Source organism: Eretmochelys imbricata, chromosome 1 (genome assembly GCF_965152235.1).
Source record: "Eretmochelys imbricata isolate rEreImb1 chromosome 1, rEreImb1.hap1, whole genome shotgun sequence".
NCBI lineage: Eukaryota > Metazoa > Chordata > Testudines > Cheloniidae > Eretmochelys > Eretmochelys imbricata.
The window spans coordinates 289,657,296-289,682,411 of NC_135572.1; the positions used below are offsets into that span (position 1 = coordinate 289,657,296).

General features: G+C 37.7%; 1 protein-coding gene across 3 annotated transcripts in view; it reads right to left on the minus strand.

Annotated features, from left to right (window-relative positions):
• ZDHHC17 (zDHHC palmitoyltransferase 17) overlaps positions 1 to 25,116 on the minus strand; it is a 128,925-nt gene that overhangs the window by 4,674 nt on the left and 99,135 nt on the right. For all 3 annotated transcript variants that reach the window (XR_013347832.1, XM_077832699.1, XM_077832706.1), the window contains 6 exons: positions 23,856 to 23,978; positions 17,403 to 17,465; positions 11,748 to 11,841; positions 8,860 to 8,943; positions 8,062 to 8,219; positions 606 to 700 (listed from right to left, as the gene is read on the minus strand). Coding sequence is in view for 2 of the 3 variants with exons in the window: in XM_077832699.1 (XP_077688825.1) it covers positions 606 to 700; positions 8,062 to 8,219; positions 8,860 to 8,943; positions 11,748 to 11,841; positions 17,403 to 17,465; positions 23,856 to 23,978 (617 nt within the window). In the remaining variant the exon portion in view is untranslated. The remainder of the gene's footprint in view (positions 1 to 605; positions 701 to 8,061; positions 8,220 to 8,859; positions 8,944 to 11,747; positions 11,842 to 17,402; positions 17,466 to 23,855; positions 23,979 to 25,116) is intronic.

Below are 25,116 nucleotides of genomic sequence, written 5' to 3' on the forward strand. Positions count from 1 at the left end.
TTAAGAAGCACATCCTCTAAAAGCTCCTAAGCTGATAGAAATGGCTACAGGATGTGGAATTTGAAATCATGAGGAAAGCAATACATTGCATCTGCTCTGGGCACAGCCTTGTGTTCCCCAGACAAAAAGAAATCTGATTGCGGCTGTGCTGCATCTCTAGAAAGGTCATGACCACAAGAAGTCATGTTACTAGTCTCACTTGCTAATTTCGTTTGCATGGTGGGACTTGAGAAGAAATGTTGAAGGCAAGTCCTTTTACTAGCACAAAAACAAACTTAGTGAAGTAGCAGCATCCCCTACAAGGAAGGTGCTTTCTAATTTTTTTTACCAAGACTATTACCCTCCTGGGAGCAAAAATTTTTTTTATGTTAAATCATCAATGGCTGGATTCATTTAGAAATATTAATAGTAATTATAAGTCACTTTCCATAATCAGATACATTAGCTTATGGTAAAAATAGCTGTTCAAATTCAGCTTTTAAAAACTGAAATTTTGGGATCCTATCAGCATATGGAAGACAGTTTTCAGCATTCAGTTGTGAAGTTCATTTGTGGTTTGGCTATCCATATGAGAAATAGCGTTTTACACATTTTTATAAACTTACTTGAATGGGCTTTCAATAGATGTTGTTGTGACTTTAAAGTGCTTGTATCGTCTTGCATTCATCCTTTCATTGGTAGTGATACCTAAACAAGATATCTAGAAAAGATGGGAGATACGCAAACAAACACTTAGAATTTCCAAAATTAAAGGCAAACCAGGAGAGAGAAAGGCTGGAAAAAAGACTCCACAGGGCTGTTTAGTGTGGGACCACACACAATGCAAGCTGCATCACTCTGCCTGTACATTTCAACCACCTGCGTTATTCGAGTCTTTCTTGAGTGAACAGAACCAGCTGTGTCAAATTGTGTAGTAGTTTTCATTTTTAATAAATCTTGATATCCAGAAGAAAAATCCCTAATAATCTATATTGGAAATAATAAATAAGATAAGCAATTATTTTTATTATAGTAGATATTTAGGAATTATCTTAAACAATTTTGAAACAACTCTTCTTCCTTCTTGGCGCTGATACTTAAAGTAACTGTGAGATATTTTTGTAGTTTTTTCCCCTAAAAGAAATAATAAATTGGGCTGAAAACACCTTCTGCATGGGTCACTTGGCTCAAGCAGTGTTAACAGTTTTCAGCAACTACTCCATCATTGTTTTGTCTTAAAAAGGGGGAGTCTGAAGAAGTCTTCAATTATGCAAGGCCTGGATTTACTGTAGTGTATTGCATGTGCAACACTGGAAACAAAAGTAGTAGAACTCCCTTAACAATTAGGAGCACTATCATAAGCTAAAACGTTAGAATTCTTAGTGTCATATGGTAACTCAGCCCCATGTTATGGGATCAACAAGCCAGGTCTGAGAATCCTGAGCATTCAGGAAATTACACTCAGGTTTACTTGCCTTTTCTGGATATACTGAAGTTTTGTCCCTTTAACAGACAGGTATCTAAAGAAAGAGGACATGATTTAAAAAAAATGAAAGCCTAAAGTTAGGCACCTATGGCCAGGTTCTCCAGGAAGAGGCCTGATTTTCAAAAATGAATGAGAACTCCTGAGTACTCATATTCTCTTTTAAAAAATCAAGCCACTTATTTAGGAGTTTAACTTTAGGAAACCATTTTTGAAAATCTTGGCTAGGTCTTTTAATCTTCTCCAGGGAATAAGGAAGCTGTTTGGAAGACAGGACAGAGAGTGGTAAAGAATGATAGGAGAGTGATCCCATCAGAATGGTCAGTCAAGGGATCAGTCAACTTTACTTTCAAGCCATCAAAGAGGAATCAAGAGACGGGCTGTGGAGTTAAAAAAGCAGAGAACAAAGCTCCTAAGGAAGGCCAAGTTAGGATCTCTAAGAACAGATTTTGGCAAGTTCTTTTAAGTTACCTTTTATCTTCCTTCACACAATCGTAAAAATAATTATTTGGACACATTTAATAATGAAGTTATTGCACGTTTCATTTTTCATATTTCCTACACTGCATGTTTTCTGCCTTGTAAATAGTATTAAATACTACAATTATAATAACTTTGTCTTCATCACATTTAAGGGTGTAAAGCATTTCATGAGGCACCGTGAGAAAAAAGTGTTCTTCCAGGTTCCATAGAATTTGAAGAAATATCTACCAACATATCCCATTCTAAAGTAATTTATGTATGGAGTTTAATGGATCCTGGGATTATTGGGGATTGGAAGGCACATTGGAAAGTTGCATGTTCACGTTGCTTTAGTACTCTGGTGCTTTATATTGGTTTGGAAGCCACACTGAATAGATATGGTCACCCTGGCTCATTTATCTTGGGCAGGAAATCCCACTGGAAGGTAGTGTGGTGGCCCTGGTTCACAAGTATAAACTTGGAATCTATATTTGTGGTTGCTCTAAATCATCGTTACAGGAGAGAAGGAAAAAGCTGAGATGCCTGATAGTTTACTTCAAAGTTTGGAGTGTGGATCTTATTTCTGATATAACGGGAAACACTGAAGTGGTAACTAAGCCCTTGTGAAGAGACTTGTGATAAGACTTTGTTCTTTACTGTTAGAATAGATAAGGAAAATACAGCTAATGTGATGTATTTGAATATTATTTTCCTGTCTAAACCTGTAGTTGATAATTCCATTAACTACAAACACTTGGCCTATGATTTTGTTAGGATATTTTAATAAACTTTCCTCCTTTGGCTTTTGTACTGACAGATTGTGCAAAACACACAATGGTCTCATTAGATGGGCAGACATGGGAACATTTGAAATACAGATCCCAGCCCCCACAGAACATATTGAACTGTTTGGCTCATTCCAAGACTACTCAGACATATTGTTCATCCATGCTACTGTTTTGGGTATTGGTTAGAGTATCAGTCTGTGTTACAAGAGTGCTGGTCAGACATGGTAATGAGGTGTCTGGGAAAGAAGACTGACAATTACATTCAAAGGAAAAGCTAAATGTCTGATCACAAGAGATCTTTAGTGTGAGAAAATTCAAAGAATCTAATTCTATTTCTAGAATTACATATTATGTGAACATATTCATTGATTTCAGTGGGATACGTGAATACGCAGTGATTCTTAGTGAGGAAAACGCACAAAATGCATGAAAATTGTTTCAGTATAGTGCATCTTTTACTCCTGACAGAATTCTGCACCTCTCTAGGGGCAGAGAATTTATATGGTCCGCGTATTTCTGTGCCCCACCCCCCCGGGCACAGAAAAATGGAAAAGAAATCTGCAGGGGGACATACACCTCTTCCCTGGCAACGCGTGTGTTCCAGTGTGCCTGTAACAGACTCAGACATGCAAATCACTGGGGGGGGGGGGGGGGGGGGAAGAGGTGCCTGTGTGGGAGACGTTGATCACCATCAGTGGGTGGGGCTAGGCGTGTGTGCCTGCCAACAAGTGAGAGAAACTCTGTCCCTCTCACTTGCTACTAAGGCTCACCTGGCGTGGAGGGGTAGGGCTTTTTATTATGCATGAGGTAGACTTTGTCCTGGAGGCAGAAATGTAGCAGCCTGCCTGCACAGTAATATTGTTAATGTTCCTATTGTTAGTTAACTGTTCCCATTCTCAGACAATTCCCCCAGGAGCATAAAACCTCTAAAAGTTTTAAGGCCACTACATTGCCAGAGTGATGTAAAGCCTTATAAATGACAGTAAGGGAATCAGCTAGGAAGATCTATGTGTTTTTTCCTGTGCCAAAGTGGCACAATGGAGTTAGTTAGATTACAGCTCAGAATTTATTTTACTTATCCATTAAAAAAAAAAAAAAAAAAAAAAGACTGAGGGCAAATAAAATATTTACCAAGCAGTCAATACAATGTCAGGACAATCAGAACCAAGCACTTCCCAAAGTACCCAGCCAGGTCCAGGACAATGATTAGCAAAGCTGAATGACTTTCATGTGTGAAAATCTGAGCAATTTAAAATGACATTCTACTTTTTCTTCCCCCCCCCCCCACCGTTTGGTGTTCTGTAATGTAATTTAAATGACAATCCAGGATTATAACTGGAATGCAGGGTATCAGTTACCAAGTGTTTGTAACTTATCTTTCATGTGTTCAGGTAATGTTGAATAGTTATTGTGACTTTTTTCTGTATTGTAGTTTAAATAAATTACCAAAACAATTGAAACTGGTCTGATTATATTGCATTATTTTGACAAATAAATATGGAGAATTTTGCAGGATTATTAATTTTTTTGGCGCAGAATCCCTTCAGGAGTACTCTTTTCCCAATGGAACAGCTACATAGCTCTTTCCTTGTCTAGATGTCTGTTCAACCCTCCCATGCATGTGTATGCCTCCCATTATCATTTTTGAGAGCTTTAAGAATGGATTTATAACTGCCACCATCCTTTCCACAAACTATACCAAAATATACGTAAATAACCTATTGACTTTGAAAAATTAATATAGTTCTTGGTATAAGAAATATTACCTGCATAGTATCAACTTTGATGTTTTGTATTGTACTTTACAGAGATGTATACATAGACTTTTTTTGAAGAGTAAAGTTAGGTTTACAAAACTGGATCTCATCTGTAACTACTCTGATCTACAGCAAATACACACAATTTATTTCTTTATTATATGCATTTGTAGTTCTATTACTTTTATTTTATGTAACCAGCCAAGAGCCTGAACTAATTTTGCATTGAGCTAACAATATGTAGACCCAACTTACTATTTTTAGACTATATACGTACTAGGAAAATCACCACTGCTGACAATAGTTAACAATGGGTCCCCTCAACTGGTGCTGGAAACTGTTTAACTATTAGTGTAGATTCCATTGAAAAGGTTTTGTCCAGTTAGTTATACAATGCATAACTGAGACCAGACTTACACAACTTGTATGCACTCACAGTACTGAACTGTTTTAATCATGTTTCACTGAACTGTTTTAATCATGTTTCACTCCTGCCTTCTGCAATGGTGTTAAATATTTTTGTCCCATTACACAAGCAATTAAACAGTTTGCAAACACGAGTTGAAAAAGAGACAGTGAAGACCTACTACTGACAACCACTATCAGCAATGGGCTAGTTTCCCAATGTAGACAAACCTATAGTCTAGGGGTAGGCAACACATACTCTGCTGCAAGCTAAATGCAACTTCTGTGGCAAAGCCATTCATATCTGTGTGCTCCAGTAGGAGAAACTGGAAATTCTGTGGCAGTTTCTGCTAAACTAAGGATGAATGTTTTTACTAAATTAAGATGAAATTGAATAATACAAGTAGTACAGTATTGCATCTATAATTTATTTTGATATCAAATTAAATTTATTTTACTCCTCTATATTTTCCCTGTGCCACAGGGTTTTTTTAGGGCTGTCAATTAATCACATGATTAACTAAAAAAACCTAATTGTGATTAAAAAAATTAATCACACTGTTAAACAGAATACCAACTGAAATTTATTAAATATTTTTGGATGCTTTTCTACAGTTTCAAATATATTGATTTCTATTGCAACACAGAATGCAAAGTGTACAGTGCTCACTTTATATTATTATTTTTATTACAAATATTTGCATTGTAAAAGTGATAAACAAAAGAAACTGTATTTTTCAATTCACCTCATATAAGGACTATCGTGTAATCTCTTTACCGGGAAACTGTAACTTACAAATGTAGAAATTTTTTGCTATATAACTGCACTCAAAAACAAAACTATGTAAAACTTTAGAGCCTACAAATCCACTCTGTCCTACTTCTTGTCAAGCCAATCGCTAAGACAAAAGTTTGTTTATATTTATGGGAGATACTGCTGCCAGCTTCTTATTTACAATGTCACCTGAAAGTGAGAACAGGTGTTTGGATGGCACTTTTGTAGCCCGAGTTGCAAGGTATTTACATGCCAGATACGCAAAACATTCGTATAACCCGTCATGCTTTGGCCACCATTCCATGCTGATGATGCTCATTAAAAATTAATGTGTTTGTTAAATTTGTGACTGAACTCCTTGGGGGAGAATTGTACGTCTCCTGCTATGTTTTACCCGCATTCTGCCATGTATCTCATGTTATAGCAGTCTCGGATGATGACCCAGCACATGTTCATTTTAAGAATACTTTCACAGCAGATCTGACAAAATGCAAAGAAGGTACCAATGTGAGATTTCTAAAAATAGCTACAGCACTCGACCCAAGTTTTAAGATTCTGAAGTGCCTTCCAAAATCTGAGAGGGATGAGGCGTGGAGCACACTAAGAAATCTTAAAAGAGCAACACTCTGATACGGAAACTACAGAACCTGAAACACCAAAAAAGAAAATCAACTTTCTGCTGGTGGCTTCTGACTCAGATGATGAAAATGAACATGCTTCAGTCTGCTCTGCTTTGGATCTTTATCAAGAAGAACCCATCATCAGCATGGATGCAAGTCCTCTGGAATGGTGGTTGAAACATGAAGGGACATACGAATCTTTAGCACATCTTGCACGTAAATATCTTGCAACGCCGGCTACAACAGTGCCATGCGAATGCCTGTTCTCACTTTCAGGTGACATTGTGAACAAGAAGCCAGCAGCATTATCTCCTGCAAATTGTAACCAAACTTGTTTGTCTGAGCGATTGGCTGAATAAGAAGTAGGACTGAGTGGACTTGTAGGCTCTAAAATTTTACATTTTTTTATTTTTGAATGAAGGGGTTTTTTTGCACATAATTCTACATTTGTAAGTTCAACTTTCATGATAAAGAGATTGTACTACAGTACTTGTATTAGGTGAATTTATTTTGTTTTTTACAGTGCAAATATTTGTTTTAAAAATAAATATAAAGTGAGCACTGTACACTTTGTATTCTGTGTTGTACTTGAAATCAATATATTTGAAAATGTAGAAAACATATAAAAATATGTAAATAAGTGGTATTCTATTATTGTTTAACAACGTAATTAATTTTTTTAATCGCTTGACAGTCCTAGCTTTTTTTTATGACAAGGAACTACATGGAAAATGTTGTAAGAGGAAAAAACTGGAAGTTTGGTAAGTTGGGGACCTCAGCACCTGGGAGGACCCCGGTGGGAGTCAATTTAGCTGGAAGCTTCTGCTAAAATCATTAACAATGAACAGTTACTGTTGACATATAAACCATTGCACTGAATTTTTGAAACAAGACTATGCAGATGCAAATTAGATACCTTTTAGAGCATGCCAGCAGGGTCTACCTGGGACAATTAGACCACAACATGTTAGAGTGCTTTATAAATCACACCCCTCTAGAGAGCTGTGCCGTGCCATGTAGACAAGCCAAGCAGTCTCAAGTTCCTGATGACTGCTCCACTAAAAGCTAGGAGCGTCATGAAGGTGATAAGTGAAAGAGTATCAGCATTTAAATCTCTTTGAGTGCCATTTAGAAGCACTAATAATTTGCAACAGGCTTTACCATGTAATATGAAATAAGGGTACAGTTTTCAAAAGCACTTAAGTGACTGAAGAGCCTAAGTCCCATTTTGAAAAGTGACTTAGGAGGCTAAGTCTCATTGAAAGTCAATGGGACTTAGGAGCCTAAGTGCCTGAATTGCTCTTAAAAATGTGACTTAGGCACTTTTGAAAAAAATTATCCAAGGTTTCAAACCAAGAAAATGTCAGCCAAAAGTGATTGAAGAAAGCCTTATAATCTAATTCAATGACTGTCCTATTTAAACTATCTTCACTTGTATGGCTGTCAAGGGAGCTACTGAATAGAAACTTCTGATCCCTTTCACTCTTACTAAAATGATCACTTGTACATGTATACAAAGAACTTCACACTCTTTCAAATCCCAATAAAACAATTCCCCTTTTGCTTGGTGACCCTAGATCCCCTCCCTATCCTAAATGAGGCAACCCCTATGACTGACAACACAATCAGCTTTCTATTCCCTCTGCAAACCTTGTTTCTGTGATCACTGAACCTTGTTTTATAACAATGTTAAGTAAACTGAAAAGGAATATTTGATGTAATGGGAATGCAAATTTACTTTTAATATTCAGGGTTGACTATAATAAGTAACAAATAAAGTGCCTTTTCATACCTGATACATCTGACACATGAGTAACACAGCCACCCACATGAAATGAAACACACTATTTAGAAACATCCAAAACATCCAAGGTGAACAGGTGGCAATTTGTGTAATATATGTCCACAATCCATCCTTTGTGTAAGTAGTCTCACAGTGGATTCCCCAGTCTGGAAGAAGAAAAAAAAATTATAGATTTAAAAATCATATAAAATCCTCAGATCACACATTTTTTCTATATATCAATGTACTATTTAAATTTGAACTGATCAGAAAACTGACAAAGAGCAATTTTTTTAATGAAATATGGAAATAATTTGCAAAAATCTTCCCAATTTCTCCCTCCCTTTCTAAGCAGCTGTAATTTAAATTCACAGAGATGATAGTAAGTTAATGAAGGGTATGGAATAACAGTAACAAGGACTACATAGAATTCTTAATTAGATATTTTTTCTGTAATAACTAGGTATTCTTCTTTCTAGAACACCTAAACTGGGCAGTTACTAAAGCATACCTCAATTCCTGGAGGTAACTGGAATGGGTTACCTAGGGAAGTGGTGGAATCTCCTTCCTTAGAGGTTTTTAAGGTCAGGCTTGACAAAGCCCTGGCTGGGATGATTCAGTTGGGGATTGGTCCTGCTTTGAGCAGGGGGTTGGACTAGATGACCTCCTGAGGTTCCTTCCAACCCTGATATTCTATGATCCCAATACAAAAATGATATCAAAGTATAACTCTGATAGTGCAAACACTCATAGGAGGAACTAAATGAAATATTGTACTTAAAAACAATTAAGAAAAAATTTACTCACAAGAGATACAGCCATAAATCATCCAACAGATCATAAAAAGCAAAAAGAACAGATAGCCCATAAAATAGCGATGGTTCCCTGCCCCTAAAGATGAACACAAACAACAGGAATTAATTTCTTCCACCTTGAGAAAAGGTCAGTAATACGCTTGAGGGCTGATGTACATGTGAATTCAATTTAAATTATTTTAAGACAACACTGCTAATTACTTTATATGGAAACATTACTCTCCAGAAACATTACATTAGTCTGTAAAATCTATATGACTTCTTAGAAGCTTGAAAATAGGTGTTTTTCTCCCTTACAACTTTGCCCTTTCAGTAGGGCCAAACATTGTTTTATTTTTCTGTGCTCCTACCATACTGCAGCTGAAATTCACACATGCTTGTGTAATTTACGATCTGCTTTACTGATATCAACACAGCTTTAGGAACTGGTTAGTTAACAGCTGTTGCAGAGCCAGGAAGAGCTCAAAAACTGTTTTGGTATGTCTCAAAAATACTGAATTACTTTTGTTTCTTGGCAGCAGAGGGCAGGTATTTTTAATAAGACGGACAAAAAATAGAAATCTGGACAAAAATCCACATCCTGTTTTGACAATTAAAGGTATAGGAAAAGTTGACCTTAAACTGCTTGACAGCCAACTGAAAAGAAAACATACAAAAGATGGATAGACAACAATTTAGTTTAAACAAGTTGTTAAAAAAACTGGTTATATTAATGAATGAAATTTAAAAAAAAATTCTACTTGTAATTGAATTTAAAATTGAGTGAATGACCCATACCATACCATACCATAACAGCATTTGCTCAAAATGAAACCACTTTTACATGTGTTAATATACCTGATAGATGCATTTCTAATATTGTGATATGTTTATTTGTATATATACACTATTCGGAACTTCTCTACTTTCCCTCAATTTGTAGAATACATTCACTAGTACAGCACTCCAATGACCCAAGGATGTGCACTAACCACACAGACACTGCAGACGATAATAGGCTACAAAAGATGTGTCCCTCTGTATCCAAGAAGCAGAGCACTTAATTGGTCATTTATGTCAAATATTTTGCCGATTAAACCAAGAGCTTCCTCCAGAGGCAAAAAATAATCAAGTGCTTTTAACAAGTGAAATGAACAAATAAATAAGCAGAAGCAGAAAACTCAAACATAAAAATTAGAACAAGCACACAAGGCACTTCCTTCCTCCAAAATCAAACAGCTTCCTTCATCTGTAAACATGTTGTAATGTTGTTTTTATAAGCAAAGAATATATGAGGAATGATGTTGGAAGTACCTCAAGTATATGTTAGAAGGTGAGTGTGAGAGACACAGAGACTGTGTGTGTGTGTGTGTTGTGTGTGTGAGAGAGAGAGGAGGGGCACCCGAACACATGCTGCTGGTTGTGCACGCTCTGCTAATCAGCTGGGAGGCACTTTAATCTCTCCTGCGCAGCCACCCAAGTGCGCAGCTTACAAAGAACAGTTTCAGGGCCACATGGGGACAGGGTGGTGCAGGGAAACATGGGGATGGTGTAGAGGTACGGGGGCAGATGTGCCTGACTGAATGAGAGTCAAAAGAATTGTTCTATACTCTCACCCACACGCAACAACCCTCCAGGTTCACTGCCAGGATCCTTCCCAGCAATTACTTCCCTCTCCCTCAGCTCCCCTGACTCCCCCAAGCCTTTGTACTGCTTCTGAGGGGTGCAGGAAATACAGTTCTGTATTGTAGTTTAAATGAATTATTACGCAAAGTTCTGTATTAATATGCCTAGTAAGGAATCTATTTGTAAAAAAAAAAACATTTCCTGAATCTTTTTTGTTGTCTGTATTATTTCAGACTTCCTTGCTGAAGGTGTTTTGAAATAATTTACCAAAATAACTGAAACTGGCATGATTATATCGTGTTATTTTGACAAATGAACTATTCAGAATTGTGCAGAATTTTAAAATATTGTGCATAGAATTTTTTTTTTTTTGTGCAGAAATTCCCCAGGAGTAGAAAATCCACCTAGATGGGAAGCCATTTTGAATCTACTGACACATAGCAAGAATTAATTGAGCACTTGACTACAGTTCCCTAATGGAAAATACTTCTTTGTGAGTTTCCCTGTTACCCAGACTTTAATTTCCTAGTACTCCACGCTTCACCTCATATATATATTAAAGAGAATAGTCACCACTGCAGTCAGTATATGCGCTCTTGTTTTTGTAGCAAATGAAAAAGCTGCTGTATTGATAAGTATCTGAAAATGTGATTAACGATTTGCTTTAGAGTTCATATTTGACAAAAACATACTTACATACTGTTTATGTGGTGTTATAATTATAGCTGAAATAAAATGTTTAAATAGGGATGAAAGCAATTTACTTAGGACTTGTCTACACAGAGCAGAAATGTGCACCAGAGGGGTTTGCTTTCTAAAGGACACTTACGTGTCATATGTGAACTGGCCTGTGTAAAGCCTGGTGATGCAAACATTTTAGTTCATGTCAGCAGGAACACCATGGGTCAGTTAGTGCACACCCCTCCAGTGCACATTTCTGCTCCATATAGGTAAGCCCTCAGAAACAAAGCTAGAAGTACCTATGCGTGGATTGGTAACAGAGAGGAGAACTGTGAATAATGCAATGAATCAGAAAGAAAGAAAATTTAGGCTGAACATCAAGATGCTTTTGGTGAAACTGAAGACCTAGAATAGTCTTTCCCAGGAAGTTGTCAGAAACCATGTTACTGTGGTAATTTAAAACAAGAATTTACAATGTATAGAGGAATATACTGTAGAGAACGATCCTGCACTGAGAAAGGGGTGGACAAACTGACCTAACTGTATTTTTCCCCTCTCTATTTGTTAAGATTCCATGTTTGAGCAATCACTTACCTACACAGTTACCCACCCATGGGCAGTGGTGGTCAAACTTTGCTATACATCGATTGCACACGCCACAATGTTTAGACCTCACTGGCTTCCGTATCTGTTTGACAGATATTTATGGACATATAAATTACAAAAAGCTTTACAGCAAAGTGAAAATAAAGGTCTGACATTTATACTGGCAGAAAAAAATGAATTTTAATGCATGTTAAAATACTTTGCTGCTGTTAATCCCTTAGATCAAGGTCAACAGGAATTTAAAAGCCTAATGGGTAATTCAGATTCCATTAAACAATTAGTGTCTTAAAATTTCATCATACGTCAGTTATAATATGCATGGTATAAAAATCTATTTAAAATCTTTTCCCTTAAATAAAAATGTCATATCATAAAAAGTATCAAATATTTATTTCTCTTTCCATCCACCCCAAGCCCTCTAAATCCTCTAGGTATCTGAGTTTTGGGTGCAGATTTGTTTCATTTCAGCTATTTTATGTTGACAGAGTATTGACATTATGATTGAGATGATTCTTTGGGCATTATTCATAAATGAACCCTAATGTAAACAGAATGCTGTTAATGAAGCCTATTTACCAAAGACAAGAATATGAATTTAAAGAGAACTTCCAATGGGACTTTTGCTCCAATGTTCACTTTGACAATTTTGAAAACCACTCCCAAACTGAGTATATTTTGTAAATTAAATATAACATGGTTATGATGAAAAATCAAGAACAAAATACACGAACAAACCTTGAAATACAAAATATATGAACAAACCTTGACATTAAAATACATTTAAACTTTAAAACTAAATATTTAAAAAAAACTTAATTACTTATCCCTTTAAATCTGAGTTTAAAGTTCTATGTTTATTATACAAAAATTAATGACACCATAAACATTATAGAAAAAGTATTTCCAATAGCTGTTTGTCATGTCATTAATTCTTCCATGGGAAACAAAATGCATACTTCAGGTCTCAGTAGGTAAATGCAGGAAGAAATTATTTTTAAACAGTTTGTTTCAAAATGTAAACATAACTTGCAAGTCTAAGCAACTAATCCACAATTAGGAAATGTTAAAACACTTCAGGATTTAGAGAAACTTTCCAGTTAACCTGGAAAATATCTAGACAGTTATGACACAAAGCAAAAGATACTTCTTTTTCAGGCTCAACGTGTCATTTAACCCAAAGTTTGTTCTAGCCCATTTTAAAATAAAATAATAGTTTTGAAAGGCTTTGTGAAGCTTACTTATCTCTTAAGAGCCTTCCCCAAATAGATTTTATTGTACATAGATCCTGAAACAACTAATCTGCAATGCATATACCCAGAGGGGTTTTCCTTTGTATGGTAGAAGGGAGTATAACACAACAGTTCAAGAAGCTTTCACAATAACTAATAATGATTTTGTGATGTTGCCTATACGGATCAACAAAAGACAAAGCCCCATGTGACTAAACTGTATGTAGACACACATACATGTATATAGGTAGGTACATCATGTTACATTACATCAGAAAAATCAAAGTACTTCAGTTTCACAAAACCTCTGAAAGTATTAAAATTTTTAAAAAACCATTACAATTCTCATGATTCAGTAGAAAAAGGCCTAAACTTTTTGTTAAACCAGCAATGGCAATTCTGAGTCAAACTGAAATGTTTACTGCAAATATTCATAATTCTCCCCTTTCCCCCACCTCCAAAAAATCACAGAATACAAAGGTACATAAACTTCTTAACATACTTTTCTTTTTTATAACACAAAACTTCTTCAACCAGGATACTTGGGAGAAACTGAATGCTTGTTCAAAATATAACAGTTTCGCTACATAGCTTGAAGTTGCTGTAAGGATGCAACAACCAATCACATTGGTTTATTTCAATAAACCTTTTATAAAATGTTATTTTTATTTGTCAAAACTTTGCAGCTTCTCACAAGATGTGTCCTGTATAAAGGCCAGAAGGGGACACGGTCATCATCTAGTCTGACTTCCTGTACAACACAGGCCATAGAACTTCCCCACTCTTGTGGCTCTTCTCTCAACCCTCTCCAATTTATCAACATCCTTCTTAACTTGTGGGCACCAAAACTGAACACAGTATTCCAGCAGGGGTCACTCAAGTGCCAAATACAGAGGTAAAAGAACCTCTCTACTCCTACTCCAGATTCCCATCTCCTTTAACCGCAGCAACATGCTGGAAGCACACATTCAGATGATTATCTACCACATCCCCCATATCTTTTTCAGAGTCACTGCTTCTCAGGATAGTCTCCCTCATCTGTAAGTATGGCCTACATTCTTTGCTCCTATGTGTTTCCATTTAGCTGTATTAAAATACATAGTTTGTTCACACCCAGAATACCAAGCGATCCAGATTGCTCTTCATTATTTATAGCTCCCCCAGTTTTTGTATGATCTGCCTAAATATTGATTCTGATGCCCAGGATTAAGGCAGCCAACTTTGAAAAGGTTGCCAACTGTAGTAAAATAGGCCCACATTAGGCTTAAGCAGGCTATGGTTTCAAACTGAGTTTGTATTTTTAGCATGAGTGGTAGGACTGAAGCATGTAAAAGGATGAGATCATGAGAAAACACAAGTTATTTGTGTTAATCTTGTAGTGACCCTTAAAAATACCAGTGTTATCTCATTTAAGGTTTGGGTTGAGGTAACAGAAATAAAGAAAATATAGTTAATTGGGCACCAGGCATTGTAAATAATTGGTTTGTTTAGTTTAGTATAAAGAAATGTGTAGTTTGGTAGTCAAAAGAGAAATACAGCCAAATGAGATAAGATGCAAACCTTGAAGAAAGAGGCCCAGTCATTAATCTTGTCTTGACCGGGGCAGAGGACAAGGTTCAAACTTAGCTCCTTCATCTGGAGTTAGTAAGGTCTGACAACAAACAATGACATCACCTGTTTGTTATAGTGTATTAAAAAAGCAAGGTTTTCTCGGGGTACTTTGTCAGTGCATTTCCGTATTCCTCTGGAGTCACCCCATGATGGGAAGGTCCCTCCCAGGCCTGATCTTGTTGAGAGTATTTTGGCCAGTATTTATAACTGTATTGCTGTTGGGTACATAATACAAGAGTATATGCTTATGCTCGTACATTGGGTGTAATTATCACTAAGCGGCCATTGAATTAATGAAGGAATGTGTGTGGAAACTGTGTGAAAACTGAGTCGTGGTAAACCTTAATAAACTTATTAAGAAAATAATTTCCAATACCAATAATACAATTTTGCATGTTCTTTGATCTTGATTTGCTTTTTCCACGCCAATGCCACATAACAGACTGCTACAAAGGATATTATTCAGCTGTCCCTTCTGTTGGCTCTAGGGAGGCAGCATGCCTTTTGTTATATGGCAGATAGCTCCTACTCCCAACTGCATGGAACTTCAGGTAACAAGATGGGTTCTCCAGCTCAGATAGAACCACTACTATTAAAATGGGGTTAAGATTATTAGTTAAGTGGTTTCTCTTAATAGCAGCAAAAGGCCAATGCTTGGCCATTTGGACGAATAAAACCGTACTGTATGTGTGCATATTTAAGAAGATTTGACAATTTTTTAAAAAGTTGGCATTTTGTTATTAGTATTCCATCTCATGCAAAGCATGAGTATGTACTTTATAAAGTAGACTTTATAGTCTTTTATATTTGCTAATCACACTTTAAAAGGAATGTGCATATTATGTTTTCCTGTGGAACTGGATAGCGGCCCTTGTTTTCTTGAAGCTGATTTCTATTTTAAAATGTTTTGAGGAGGGGTGTGAAAATTAGTATTTTTTCTTTTTAAGATTATAGCCAAATTTAAAAAGTCCAGCTTACTTTGGAAAGAAACTATTTTCACGCTCTAAAGGAGATTATTTTAGTTATGGCAATGCCAGATAGAATGTTGTAAAGTCCAACACCAGAAAAAAAATGGACACATCAATGTAAAATATTACTGAGTTACTAGAAACTTTAAAAAACAAAACTGAATAGCGCATTTAAAAACTGTATAAAATTAAATTAGTTATCCAATTCTCTTTTTAATAAAAAATGTAACACACATATTTCCTTTAACCCTCTGTCCTTTCTAGTTAGCCTAACAATCTGAAAGTCCTAGAAATGTGAAGAGCTAGGAATGGTTCACTAGTTTTCCAAAACTGAAGCAATTACATTTAGTCTGGTTTGGTTTAGATATCCTTCAAAGTTAAGCTAAGGTGTTCACAAAGATACAAGATTTAGCGCAAATTTTGTCCCCTAATAAACATGAAGTTAAAACAAAGACCTTGATCCTCCAACTAAGAGCATGGGGGAATATACTTTTGAGCCTGCATGGAGGCTAACTGACTTCCAGCGGGCTCTGCATGGATGCAGCTATCTATTTACACGCTATCAGTTGCAGGACTGTGTCAAAGTTAGCAAAACGCAATCCATAGGGTGTTCTCCATCACAATTTTTACCCCATGCTGATCCTTGATTTTACCTGCTGCTATAGAAACTATCATTTTATCTATAGAAATAGCTAATACCTCATTAATGAGAAAAACAACTTTACATTATACAAAGGCATAATTTAAAGTTGTCATCTTTTTTACTGTCAGACAATTATCTAAAGAAAAATGGTTCCTCATACTAAATGACTCCATAAATGATTGTATGCCATATGGAAACTGCTAATCAAAGCACTCCTTTAATATTATTGATTAAAAAGTATGCTCTTCCAAATAATTATCAAAACACAAAAGGGTTTAAAAGTGTACAGGTATTAAGAAAACAATAATGCTTATAAAGTCATCGGCAAGCATGCCTGGAAGTACAAAATACATTGGTCAGTAGCGTGAACTGATGGTCAAAGCTCTCTCATCAGTGCATTAGCTAAACACAAGAAAAAAATGAGATGAGAGTTCTTGACTGCAACCCAATAATTGGATATTATTAATCAACTTGCAGAAGCGAAAAAACTATTAAACTAAATTCTGTGGATAAATGTTTCAGCTCAAGGCAATCAGGATACTGAAGAAACTATTTAACTACGACATTTATTAACAGCATTTAATTTAGTTAGTTTTACTGAAATTTCACAAGTCAGTGAATTTAGGAAGCAAAAGACTAAAAGGTGGAAACAGTATCAAGTTGAAGAAGGAAAAATGAGCCAACCTATATACAAACTAAACAAGCGAGTTAGATGTGAGTCAATGAGATCAAATATTGGGCTAAATTTTGCTCTCATTTATATCAGTCAGTACAATCCATTTACTTCAGACTGCTTGCACAGAGAGAGCAGAATTTCACCCCCACAATCTTCATAATATGTAGCATGCCCAGCAAATAATTTTTTACTGGGTAAAGACACTTAGATTCTAGCATTGTGTTAAGATTAACAAATTCTCTGCATAAAGTCAAAATTATCTCCCCCTGACATTACCGTAATTCTTATGAACAGACCCACTTGAGCTTTTTGGAAAACACTATTTTGATGTAAGTTTTTTTAAATAACGTCGATCTCTGAAATAACGTGGAGAAAAGGGGTGGTGGTGTCTCATTTACTATATAAATATCCAGTTTTGCCCACCGCACACAGCCTCCCACCCCCAACACTGATATTTACATGTCAATTAAGTGGAAACAAAAATAAATAAATAAATAAAAATAAAAAGTATACTACCAAACAGGTACTGCAGAATATACTGAGGTCCAGACTTCCTGTCTCTGCAAGTTCAACTATTGTCTTCAGAAGAAACAAGAAATAAAATTAGTATTTAAACTTTTAAACACATACCCATCAAATTTCCCATGTTAAATTATTTCTGTAGCTCATATTCAGGCCTGTATGCTCAGACTATCTCAGGCTTTGCCTACACACGGAATATTTAATTTAAATAAATTTTAAACCTATTTCAACTGGAGCAAAACTCTATGTAGACATTTATTTCCAATTAAAAGTGGCTTATTTAGTTTACCTGAAACCTGTTCTTAGTTGATTTAAGCTAAACAGATATAAAGCAGGTTTAGACTGACTTAGAACATCCACACAGAATTTAGCACACAGGTTTAACTAAATTGATTTTAAAATCACACATTTAAACAAACTATTTTGCATTTTGATAAATCCTCAGAGATTACCTTCCAGTCAGGACCCATCAGTCAAGAAGGAGACATTTAAATTCAGTGGTATACAGTCCAAAGTCTCAAAGCTGCAATTACCTACTCCATAGAATGTTCTTCTCGTAACCACAAAAGTAGTAATAAAAGCCAAACCTCCAACCCACTATGCATCATGCTACGCTTATGGCTCAAGTGATATACAACGGTGGATTTCAGTTACAAGATTCCAGTTTCCTTACATTAAATTAGATCCTTTCATTTTATATGTCCTTCCAGTATCTATTTTGTTATTGGAATAGTGGTGAGTTATTACTCTAGGAAATGAAAATAGTCTACATTTCCAACAAACTTTATATTTCAGCAGCTGAAGATTGTGCCACAAGAGGCTTTTATATAAAGTCTGCAGTGTCTGGAAAATGTATAGTCACAGGAATTGTCCTGAAAATGTCTTTTGCCAAAGCTACTTTTCTTGGCTCGGGAAGAATTCACTCTGATTAGCATGAATAGTTAGGGAATAAAATTAAAGACCAATACGCTTGTCTAATGTGTACCTTCAGCCATAGTACACAAAATATATTTTAACCATGGTTCTGGGTTTTAAGTGCCCTGTCACGTTGGTGTCTTTGGATCCATATGATTTTAACTCCTTCCTCACCTCTCTCGATTAGAAAAGGAGCAGAAGGTACTTACGACTATTCTGTCAGTGGAACAAGCCAAATGAAGTTGGTATGCAAGAAGGTTTACCTTTACTTCCTAGTTTAGATGATGGCCACCAAGGGGGATACCTCAATCGAAGATCCCCAAATGCCTTTTCAATTCTTCCAAGACACTACACGGAGGAACTGGCAGGGGGTGAATATGGAAATACACTAGCCCCTGGGGCTCCTTCTCCAAAGCAGCCAGTAAAAGCTACAGTCAATGGTTCAGGGAAAAACCAGGGCCTTATAGTCCTCTCTGCAGAAATCAGAGGAACTAACTGTGGCACTAGGACCAGTAGCCTCTCCTCCCTCCTCCAAACGGGAAGCAGCAGCAGTTTCCTTCTCCCCTTACTCATTCCTCTCTCTAACAATCCCTTCCTCTACGCTACACTTCAATTCCAAGTGACTCCTCCAAAAAACTAATATAAATAAAACAAACAGATGAAAAACAAAATACACAGAACTAACAGGAGGCATGTCCACCATCACTGTGATCACTTTGGGCTGGCTTTTGATACTGTCTTGCATGTTTGGGACCTCTCCAAAGTAGTTCCATTGAATTCAATGGGAGTAATTGTAGAATAAAGCACTATTCAACATGGTCTGTTGCTTATACAATACACTGCATGCCTTTTACTCTTTGGGGACTGTTTTCCTGTATGTTTGTTCAGTGAGACAATCCAGGCCAGATCCTGACTGGTGCCTTTGGGCACTACCAGAATAAAAGTAAATAAATTGCTACTACTACACTTAATAATAATCTGAATACAGTTTGGAAAGTGGGGAATTGCCTGAACTACTTCAATAGCTCAGCAGTTTGAGCACTGGCCTGCTAAACCCAGGGTTGTGAGTTCAATCCTTGAGGAGGCAATTTAGGGATCTGGGGCAAAAATTGGGGATTGGTCCTGCTTTGAGCAGGGGGTTGGACTAGATGATCTCCTGAGGTCCCTTCCAGCCCTGATATTCTATGATTCTGTGATTCTGAAATTAGTCTAGGAAGCAGAAATATGTTACTGAAAAGGGCAAGCATGTCAAAAGAAAAAACATCTGGAAACTCTGATGTTGCTGGCATTTCCAGATACACTTACCGTGGTCTGCTGGATTGCCTTGCCTATTTGTTCAACAGGGAGGGGAAGCACAAATTATTTGGTGCCCTGACTTTGGTTCACTTTAAGGTAAGTTACGAAGCAATGTGGGGAAACTACTACAATGCCCAGAATATTTTAGCCGGTCATTTTTATGATGGTCCATTCTAGAGCTGAATTAGTTGCAAAGTGTGTGCATCAAAAAATCCATAACATTAGCACAATGACAAAATCCTGATGGAAGAAGACTGGAAGCTGGCTAATTTTTTTAGACCCTGATTCAGCAAAGCACTGAAGCATGTGCTTAATTTGAAGTAGGTGAGCAGTCCCATTGACTTCAGTGGGACTCCTGTGTTTATGTGGTTTGCTGACCTGAGGCCAAAAGGAGGCTTACTTACTACTCGACAAAGTGTTAAAATTCTACTTACCGTAATTATTTAGTCCTGCTGAAGGAATGGTACTTAGATTGGACTAACCCAGCATCCAACTTGGTGGATGTACAGTAACGGAAAAGCGGTTCTGTATGCCTGAATCTGCACATTCACTGATATTAAAGAAACAACTGATCTATCATGTAAACAAAAATAATCTAACCAATCACAACCTCATCAGAGATTACTACTCAGCACATGGACAAATATATAATTCCAGGCAGCCTGATGTCATTCCGCTGTGATTTGCAGAGAGTTGCATAGCATGCTGGAGAGTGAGATTCCTAGGTTTGATTGCTCAAAAACTTCATTTCAAAAAAGGGCAAGTTAGAACTGCTAAGAGTAACGGGCTTGAGTATCAGAAAATGATTATGGTAAAAGATTATAAATGCATCTGGTCACAAATTATATGCCAAGATGAATTACTCTCAAATGCCAATGAAAGCTAATCTCAGATGTCTATCTCAGCGTCAGAACCAAAGAAGAAGCTTAACTCTAACAGAAGTCAATATTTTGTCAGTAGAAGCTCTAGCTTTATTGGTGTAGTATATTTAAATTACAGTAACTTGTAAGTTTTATTCATTTTTAAAACAGAATTGGCAAAATCTTTAAGCAATGACATTTAAAGTGACAGCTAGTGTAACACTGAAAGACCCCGGTCGTCGGGATTGAACCTGGGACCTCTGGAGCTTAGTGCATGAGCCTCTACAGCATGAACTAAAAGACAACTGCTTTTTAGCTACAGCTGTAGAGCAGACTCATTGAACTCTAAGTGGTCTCGGTGCCACTAGATGGGACAGAACACCACACCCAGGAGGTGTGTGGGTTACATACTTCCCTTAGGTGAGGAAGCGCATCCTGAGCTTCAGAGACTTCCCAGTTGAAATCCGGACGAGCCCCTACTTAGAACGCAGACAGACCCCAGTCGTCGTCGGGCAGGATCAAACTGGGGACCTCTGGAGCTTAGTGCATGAGCCTCTACAGCAGACTCATTTAGACTCATCTCTAAGTGATCTTGGTGCCACTTGATGGGACAGAACACCACACCCAGAAGGTGTGTGGGATAGGCTAGTATTAGAGACAAGATGAGTGAGGTAATATCTTTTATTCAACCAGCTTCTGTTGCTGAGAGATGCAAGCTTTCAAGCTTACACAAAACTCTTCTTGAGGACTGGGAAATGTACTCAGAGGGTATGTCTACAATGCAATTAGACACCGATGGCTGGCCCTTATCAGCTGACTCAAGATCCTAGGACTTGAAATAAGGGGCTGTTTAATTGGGGTGTAGATGTCTGTGGTTGGGCTGGAGCCTGGCTCTAGGACCCTACAAGGTGGGAAAATCTAAGAGCTTGGGCTGCAGCCTGAACCCAAACGTCTACATCACAATTGAACAGCTACTTAGGCTATGTCTACACTAGAGAACTTATGCTGACAGGAAAGAGCTCTCCTGTCAACATAATTAAACCGCCTCCAAAGAGTGGTGGTGGCTATGTCGGCATGAGAAGCTCTCGCACTGACACAGCGCTGTGCACACTATCACTTATGCTGGAGAAACTTGTCACTCAGGGGCGTGTTTTTTTCACACCCCTGAGCATCAGAAGTTTTGCTGACATAAGTGGTTCAGTAGATATGGCCTAAACCTGAGTCAGCTGGTACAGGCCAGCTGCGGGTGTCTAACTGCAGCGTAGGCATGAGTGTCACAACTACACACAAGGTGCAACAGATTGTTTAGCATAAAGAGTTAAAACGTATTTCACGAGATCATTCAAGGTGAAGGGGCCAGTTAACACCTCTCCAGGTGTTAGGGGGGGGAAAACTGGGACGGGTGTTAGTGGGTTATAGATCGGGGTGGGAAAAATACAGCCCGTGCGCCAGATCTGACCCATCTAACATTTCTGTCCAGCCTGCCAGGCTCTTTGGCTGCTCCCTCGCAAACTCTGGGCAGCTAAAAGTCCCGCAGTGCAGTGGGGGCTCAGACAGGCTGCTTGCCTGCCGTGGCCCCATGCCACTCCTGGAAGTGGCCGGCTGCTGCTGGCATGTCTCTGTGCGCCTCTGGCAGGCGGAGGAGGCGGCTTCGCGTGCTACCCCTACCCCCAGCACCATCCTCACAGTTCCCATTGGCCAGAAACTGCAGGGGATGGTGCTTGTGGGCGCTGGAGCGCATGGAGACCCGCTGCCCCCTTCCCTCCAAGGGGCACGCAGAGACGTGCCAGCAGCAGCTGACCACAGCCACTTCCAGGAGTGGCGTGGGAGCACAGCATGCAGGCAGCCTGCTGAGCCCTGCTGAGCTGCGGTCCGGGAGGGCCACCTGTGGTAAGCACCTCCCGGCCAGAACCTGCACCTTGCACCCCCTCCCTCTCCCCTGCCCCAGGTCGGAATCCCCTCCTGCACCCAAACTCCCTCTCAGACCCTGCATCCTCTCCTGCACTCCAATCCCCTGCCTCAGCCTGGAGCCCCCTCCTGCACCAAACTCCCTTCCAGAGTCCACACCCCTCACCCTCTCCTGCACCCCAACACTCTGCACCGGCCCGGAGCTACCTCCTGCACCCAAATTCCCTCCCAGACCCCAAGCCCCCTCCATTAATATAGTAGAAATGTGCGGCCCATGATGACTTACCAAAATTTGTGGAGTGGCCCCTGTGAAAATTATAGCCCACTCCTGTTATAGATTGTTGTAATGTGTCATAAATCCAGTGCTTCTACTCGGTCCATGATTTTTAGCATTTAGCAAAGTTATGAATTTAAGCTCCCAGGCTGGTCTTTTGAAGGTGCTGTGCATCTTTGAGGATGGGGACTGAGAGGTCTGATATAGAGTGATCTCTTTGTGAAAACTGGTCATCCACAGGCGATAGAGTGCTTTTGTCATTTTTCTGTGTGAGTTCATTCAAGAGCATAGTGATTGGCTGGGTTTCACCCACATAGTTGCTATTGGTGCATTTAGTGCATTGTGAGGTACACCACATGTTGTGATTAGCATGTGTAAGACGCATGGATCTTGATAGGTATGTTGTGGGGGGTGTTGATTACCTCCCGCCCCTAGCTTTTTTCCCCTCCTTTCTTCTGGAGAGGTGTTCACTGGACACTTCACCTTAATGGTCCCTTGAAATATATGTTAACTACTCATGCTAAACAATATGTTCAACCTTATATTTAGCTGTGACACTGAGTACATTTCCCAGAACTGAAGAGCTGTGTAAGCTTGAAAGTTCATCTCTTTCACCAACAGAAGTTGGTTCAATAAAAGATATTCCTCACCCAACTTCTCTCTTCAATATCCTAGGATCAACATGGCTATAACATTGTATACAGCTAATATTAAGTTAGTCCCATAATTAAGTACATTAGGCACTCAGGTACTACTGCAATGAGAGAGGTACAAGAACGTACGTAGAACAGAGCAGATTTTTAGGCTTCCATAAAAAAAATCTGGATTACCTAATTTATCATCACTTTTAACCTCATCTCCTCACTTTTTGAGCCTAATATAAAGGCTTACACACACTACCATCTCATTAAATTTAAACTACAATTTTATTTTGTTAATTAAAACATCATGAATGTTAAATTTAGAAAGCAAGAACTGCACACTACTTGCAAATAAAGACAAGGGAACGTGTAAGATAAATGCAGAATCAACCTTTTGATATTGCTATGCTTTTGTTTCACAACAATTTACTCTTATTTCCCTGTGCTAAACAGCAAGTGACTCAACATTTGGAAACACACAGGTAACTCATCCTTCAAAAAGGACATGGTATTTTCTCCCCATCCTCCTAAAAAAGTCTGTCGTATTTTTTACCTTTTTCTTTTGTTCTTCCGTGGCTTTAATGATTCCTGGGTCTGATTTCCAGGATTTTCCAAAATTGTAGAAAAGTGCAACACTATTGGCAAGGAATGGAAGATGTATAAAGAGAAAATTGAGATGTGTTTAAAGTCAAGGAATCTAAAGAAGTTCAAAATGAAAAAAATTACAGAAAGACCAAACCGGGCTGAATTAACACCATCTGTCAACTTGAAATAAGATGACCAAGAATCATTTTGTTCTAAAAAGTTGCCAAAATCAACAACACTTAAAAGAAGCACAAAATATTGTGTCCTAAGGACGTCTATTGTACTCTATAGTCTGTAGAAGTTTTCTTAAGGCAGTTTGACTGTCTGTTCATAACTATTTACACTATGTTAAAATATGAATTATCATAATTCAGTTATTCCTATCTGTTCTTTGTTTTTAATTTAAATTCCATATAATATCTCCTTAAAGTATTTCCTAATTTTACAGTAAACATCCAGAAGTTCTATTTATAAGATGCTCATTTGTCTGCTTATGTTTTCATTGTCTTAAAATTCCAGTAAAATCACCAAAAAGAATGCTTTTAACCATATAAGGGATTGTCTAACAGAGAATGATGTTACATGGCCATAATCCCTCAACCTATGCTCATTTCCAAGATACTCAACTCAGAATTTATACACTAATTTGAAAGCTCTCCCAGTGTAAAGCAAAATAATTGAAAAAGCAAAACTGTTGGGTTTTTGGGTGCTGTTTGAAACATGATCCTCTTATAAGCAAATACTCATATTTCAGACCAATGAAAACCATTTTAAAATATATAATCTAATACCTATAAAATAAGAATTCTTAGTATTCCTGAAAGTGTTTATAAATTCAAAAGCAATATAAATACAAGGAATAACCACTAGTTTAAAAATGTTTCCTATGCTAGAATATACACAGCTTTATAGTGGTTTAAATCATAGAATTAACAGATTTCTTGGTAATAGCCAATAATGAGCATGAAGTACAGCACTTCTGAGGGAGCCAAAAATCTGGCACGTTAGTGTACCATTCCGACTAACATGTACATGAGTAAAGTCACTCATGTGTGAAGTCCCACTGACTTCAGTTGTCATTGGGACTACCCATATGAGTAAAGTTTGTTATTTATGTACATTTTTGCAGCATCAAACCCTGAATATGGATTGATAAGCATAGTGTTTTACATGGCTGTGTTTACTAAAATTGGCATCTGAACATTTTATGCATTGATAATCTGTAAAAT